Source organism: Conger conger, chromosome 18 (genome assembly GCF_963514075.1).
Source record: "Conger conger chromosome 18, fConCon1.1, whole genome shotgun sequence".
NCBI classification, from domain to species: domain Eukaryota; kingdom Metazoa; phylum Chordata; class Actinopteri; order Anguilliformes; family Congridae; genus Conger; species Conger conger.
The window spans coordinates 5813802-5820000 of NC_083777.1; the positions used below are offsets into that span (position 1 = coordinate 5813802).

At 44.5% G+C, this 6199-nt stretch overlaps 1 protein-coding gene across 1 annotated transcript in view; it reads right to left on the reverse strand.

Annotated features, from left to right (window-relative positions):
• Positions 1-1814: 1814 nt before the first annotated feature.
• ly6pge (lymphocyte antigen 6 family member pge) overlaps positions 1815-6199 on the reverse strand; it is a 4741-nt gene continuing 356 nt past the window's right edge. Inside the window, exons 2-3 of the mRNA XM_061228842.1 lie at positions 3883-3999; positions 1815-3348 (exon numbers count right to left, since the gene is read on the reverse strand). Of these exons, the coding sequence (XP_061084826.1) occupies positions 3152-3348; positions 3883-3999 (314 nt within the window). The 3' untranslated portion in view covers positions 1815-3151. The remainder of the gene's footprint in view (positions 3349-3882; positions 4000-6199) is intronic.

Sequence of the window (6199 nt, forward strand, 5' to 3'; positions counted from 1 at the left end):
GTCATAAAAGTAGACGATTGGATTATTCCATCAGCGCCCATTCAGCCCTGCCAGACGAATCCCACTGAGAAGCTGATATCCGCGTCTCAGCTGCCCTCTAGTGGCCGAGACGCGGTTACTGCATTTTGATGACTGGAGCGGGTGTGACGGGAGACCGAACATTCATGAAACCAAAAAGGGGAGGTCTTATCATCTGCTCAGTGATGTCGACCAATCATTGCATTTTATTGTGGAATGAATAGTTTTTGTTGATTCAGCAGTGGTCAGTGTTTGTCATCTTACGGCAGCTCAACCATCACTGCATAATAACCACTACTAAACACAAAACAAAAAAGATCGCAGCACAAAACATGATATTTCAGCAAGTCCTTTCTCAAGGAGGCATACAAAGAGTAATGCCATACATCGCCATACTCACTAGATGAAGGACAAACTGGTTGATAATTAAAATGAAGCAATCAGTTCACTAGTCATGTAATTTGACTTCCCCGTATACCAGCAAAATGCCCTTAGAGTATACTAACAAGGAAATGTTACAAGGGGAAGGTGCATAAATTAAGCTCTTCATTGACACCCCCTGGTTTCAACTGGTGTAAACTCATCAGCGTGTATTTTATTAGCCTAATGAGAGCAGATTAAAATGTGGTGTTACTGACTGTGCTTTTCCAGAACTTCCTCAAGAAAGGCTTCGCTGTGCAATGATAGCACTCACTCAGTGTAGTTTGTTACGTTTAGAGTGTGCTACTCTTTTTTCCTCTTTACCATTACACCACTCATAGTTTGGACTGTTGGCATTGGGTCTGAAAAGCACATCCATCAGGTGTACTATTGCCTTGAGTATGCTGTGCAGATGTTGTATAAAAATATAATATATACTCAGTGATCATTTTATTAGGTAGGCCTGTAAACCAGCTGGTTAATGCAAATATTTAATCAGCCAATCATGTGGCAGCAACTAAATGCATAAAAGCATGCAGACGTGGTCAAGAGGTCCAGCTGTTTTTCAGACCAATTGCCAGAATGGGGAAGAAATTAGAACTTTGACCGTGGAATGATTGTTGGTGCCAGACAGTATGGTTTGAGTATCTCAGAAACTGATTATCTCCTGGGATTTTCACTCACAACAGTCTCTAGAGTTTGCAAAGAATGGTGTGATAAAACAAAAACCTTCCAGTGAGCAACAGTTCTGTGTGCACTCTGCAACATTGTATCAAAGTTATCGCATTGGCTGTAACACTGTATCAAAGTTATCGCATGGCTGCAACATCGTATCAAAATTATCGCATGGCTGCAACATTGAATCAAAGTTATCGCATGGCTGTAACATTGTATCAAAGTTATTGCATGGCTGTAACATTGTATCAAAGTTATCACATGGCTGCAACATTGTGTCAAGTTTATCGCATGGCTGTAACATTGTATCAAAGTTATCGCATGGCTGTAACATTGTATCAAAGTTATCGCATGGCTGCAACATTGAATCAAAGTTATCGCATGCCTGTAACATTGTATCAAAGTTATTGCATGGCTGTAACATTGTATCAAAGTTATCACATGGCTGCAACATTGTGTCAAGTTTATTGCATGGCTGTAACATTGTATCAAAGTTATCGCATGGTTGGAACATTGTATCAAAGTTATCGCATGGCTGCAACGTTATGTAGCAGGGTGGTGGTGGTGGTGCTGAATTTCTGTGTCTAATCTCCATACAGTATCAGTGTTCTCTGCTTTTTCACTGCAATGTATGAAGGACACAAGAAATACAAAAGAAAAGGTCCTATTTTTTATTGGTTACATTTACAGTGGACTAAAGAGGAGAACATTGCAAGACAAAATGGGGTATTTTGACAAATATTGATACATCTGGTTAATTCCTAGGTAATCAGTTTTTCAACAATATCTAAGGTTTTCCAAGGAGGAAACGTAGGAAAAGGAGTCTTGAAAAAGAAAGCAGTAAGCATTAAGCAGTAAGAAAGGAAATAATCAATTCTACGCATTCTGTCGGTGAAGTGCTGTAAATGAATCCCTGCAGTCCTTTAACACACTTTGGTTCTGTACTTCTTTCCACATGGATTCTTTCTTCATCGCCCCTCTTTGTTTTGCAGTGTCACATTTGTGTTTGCGGTCCTGAGGACACAGGCTTACATGTGCACCACCTCGCGATTCTCATGATTTTGCCTCTCTCTCTCCCATCCTCCCTCTCTCTCTCTCTCTCTCTCTCTCTCCCTCCCTCCCTCTCTCTCTCTCTCCTTCTCCCAGGCTTGTTTGGCATGCAGTGCGTCCTGGAACCGACAGCTGTGGGATGAGTTACAGTAAAAAGCTCACACTGTAAACATCTTTAAACAGCTTCTAGAAGGGCCGGATTAGCGTGGCCTCGAGCACCTGACCAGGGAGCCTAAGAGGCTTGTGACTTTAAAAAGCTCATAGTGAGTTTTTTTAGCCTGGCAAGCCAAAGTTGCTGGAGTTAAAAATACATTAATATATACAGAACACACAGTGAGAGAGGTTAAATTAAGTAATTAACAGGTAGGGAAGTGCTAGCACATTCGCCTTTCTTGCAAAAGGGATCTAAATACACATCTCGCCTGTTCCACCTGCGTTCAGCTAACATATTCTCAAGTTAATAGAAGAATTCACAACTGCTCCTTTGGCTGTGAACCCCCTGTGTGAGCACTGTGAACCCCCTGTGTGAGGACTGCGAACCCAGAGCACCCTCTATATTCAGCACAGCTCAGCACAGTGTTCAGCCTGGGGCCGGTGTCACAGGGCTGACATCATAATGCCAATGACGGGTTTATGGGCTGTGATTGGTGGGGATCTGAGTGACAGGCAGGAGGCGGGGCCTGTTCTGTGGTAGATGTGGGGTTTAGGAGTGGATGGGGCAATAGGGTGGAGGGAAAGGGGGGGTGGGTGCTCCAGTCGTGAAGTTAGTCTTTTTTTGACTGATAACTGAGTGGCCGTGTATGGCCTGTAGAGGGCGCTACAGCGACAGGGTCAGATGAGTTTGCGATGGGTGTCACCCACGGGCAGGGTGTGGAGGAAGCGTTTGGGGTAGGTACGTGAGGGTCTGAACAAGGTTCTGGGAGTAGCCTGGTAACCCGTAGCTGGAAGATGACACGGTGTGGGGGGTGTGAGGGGGCAACAGGGGCAGTTAAATGAAGAAGAGGTGTAGCGAAATGGGCAGGAGGACCAGCAGAATGTTGAGCCCATTGCTGAACCCTGTGGCACCGCCTGATACGTTGCAGTTATCGCTGAAGCAGCAGTGAACTTTGACCCCTGGGGCTCGGTGGCCCTGAGTGTTGGCCTGGTTACAGAAAGATTTGTAGGAACAAGACTTCATGACTCCACCTGAGAGAGAGAGAGACAGAGAGAGAGAGAGAGAGAGAGAGGGAGAGAGAGAGAGAGATTTTGTTATCAGAGATCCCATTTACAAACACTATACTAACCATTAGCGAGATTGGGGTCTGTTGTGACTTGGGGTCCGGGTTCCTGATCAGAAACAAGCTAGCCTGCTGTACACCCCCGCACACGTCCTCTTTCACCTCGGATTTCAATGGACCGGCTTCGTGTCAATTTTGTGCTCAGAAAACACGGCGTAACAATCGACCCCATGTCACAACAGACCCCGATCTCCCCGACCAACATCACAGGAGCATCATGTGACCGCATTCCAGATGAGGATACACAACCCTCAGCTTAGCACTGCTGGTTTTCATTCCTCCCACCTGACACGCGAGGTGAGTGTGAGCTCTGGCGGACCAGAGACGTTATGGGACCGTGGATTATCAGGCAGAAGAGAAAACCAGCAGTGCTGCCGACCTTGAGGGCCAGGTTTGAGCGTGCCTGACAGAGGTTGGACAGAGCCACTCCTGGGACACTCACTTCCATGGCCTTTGACCACGGCGCAGGCGTCAGAGTAGCTGGGGCAGGTTTTGGAGCCCTGGCGGTTACAGTCCTCATCACTGGAGCCCATGCAGGTGTAGCACTGCAGTGCCTCACCTGGGGGAGAGACCAAGAGCCATTACTGGAGAAAAGAAGGCCAATGCTGACTAGGAACAAACTCGGGCAAGATAGGTGGTCAACGCTGACCAGTTAAAGACCTGGATGAAGTTACTAACACAGGCCAATTATACAGATGGAAAAGTGACCGACTGAGTCTATATACTCAGAGAACATAGTGACTAATCAAGGGTCAGAAAATAAGTAGCCATCTAGGGTTAGATCTTGTATAAGGGCAGAAGCACATCAACACAACCCTTGTTGTGCTGATGAGCAGTGATGTAGCAGCACAATGTAGCAGAGCGCAAAGATACAACACACACGGTAGCGCAAACACACCTTCCACACAACCACACAACTGTAGAAGAAAGGAATCAATCAATTCATTTTAATTTCCTGTTCATTTCCAGAATGTAATAAGAAAAAATGTAATACATAAAGGATGAATGAAGAAAGATGTTTGACCAGTAGACAATATGAACATATTCTCAATATATTATCATCTCAGTTCCATAACTATTTTTTCACCCTGATTTTGGAATGAACACACAGGTGAGCAAGATTGAATCAGATTATATGGGGGCCTCCTCATAATCCTTTTAATTTATGCTCTTTCTTATATGCATTTCACACTTTCAAAACGTGCATAAAAAAAAAAAAAAAAATCCAAGACGAAAAATGAAAGTTCATTATGAGTCCAGCCAAACCTTCAGAGAAGGGAACAGTCAACAACAGAGAATAATCTGGCTCCCTCTAACCCCTGATAGTTCAAACATGAAAACTACTTGAAAGGTCGAAAGGTCATGAATCAACATACTGCTCCACCAAGAGGGAAACCCCAGTTTTCTCTGCCTTCCCTCCTATACGTTCCCATGGAACAACATTCCACCTGCACAGAAATGGACCATGGCACAAGAAGATGTTCTGCAGAGGGAATGTTCAACACGGGGATGTCCAACACAGGGATGTTTCGGGGGACCGATGCTCTGAGGATGCTAGCACTATCACGCTCTAACAGCATGCAGATTCAGGGCAGTACCCCTGACATACAAAATGTGCCAGCCTTCTCAGAGGAGTGGGACTGAAAAAAGCAGGGCTCTAAGAAATATTCCCAGAATGCTTCTGTGCAGTGGCCGTTTTCAAAAAGGCTTTTGAACTGTTTCTGGGAAATAAAGTTTTTTTTTTACATTTATATAAAATGGGTCTTTTTACACTTTAAAGTATCAAAATGCTGGAACTCAAAGGCCTGTCTCAAAGGTATCTCTGCCGGAGAAGCAGTGGTCCGGGGTGATGTTTTTCATCAATGCGCATTTCCCTCAGATTTATTCTCAGGCCCAGGGGGGTTGTTTCCCTTTGATCACATGAGCCCAGAGAACTGTCAGCTGGCAAAGAGCACTGGATGAAGATATTAGGACGAGTCTGGTCTTCAGGGTAGACATCGCACACATCCAGCCACATATAGTATATGACATCAGAGAGCCTTGTGATTGATCAAACTGATTTTTTGATGCACCTTTTTGGATCTATCTCCAGTGGCTTTTTCCCCCCAGTGTAACTGCCGATGACCACGATATTCACCACCAAGATGACCCTAATCCATCAGTCAAAGCCCCTCCCCTCCCCTTCTCTTAACAACATTAGCTTCCAGTCTTATTATGAGATTAGTGAACCGAGATTACCCGTCAGTTAAGAAACTGATAACACACGGTGGGAATTGAAAGGCTACATGATGTTCTTTTCAGCTGCGTAAGTCATCCATGAGTGCAAATGTACATTTTAAATTGACTTACATACAAATGTGTGGTAAGTAAAAGTAAAATCACACAGAGCCAGATTTGCATTGTGTATGGGAAGACTGGACTCTTATGGATTCTCAGCCTTGAACTGTAAGTCTGCACATTGGGAGCCCTGACGGACAGTCAAACAATTTCAACAAGTCCTAGCCCAAACTACTGGATGCAATTCGGCCCATTCCAAAATAATGTAAATACAGAAACAGACAGACGTGCTAGAGGGCTCGGCATAAACACGAGAGACTGAATATTCAGTAGAGGATATGAAAGGGGGAGAGAAGGAGAGGTGGTAGAAACAGGAGTGGAACACATCTTTCAACCAGAACACATTTTGATGAAACAGTTTTGAGAGGGCAAGGTAAGAGAAGAGACACAATTGGAAGAGAGGAAAGACATAGAAGAAGAGA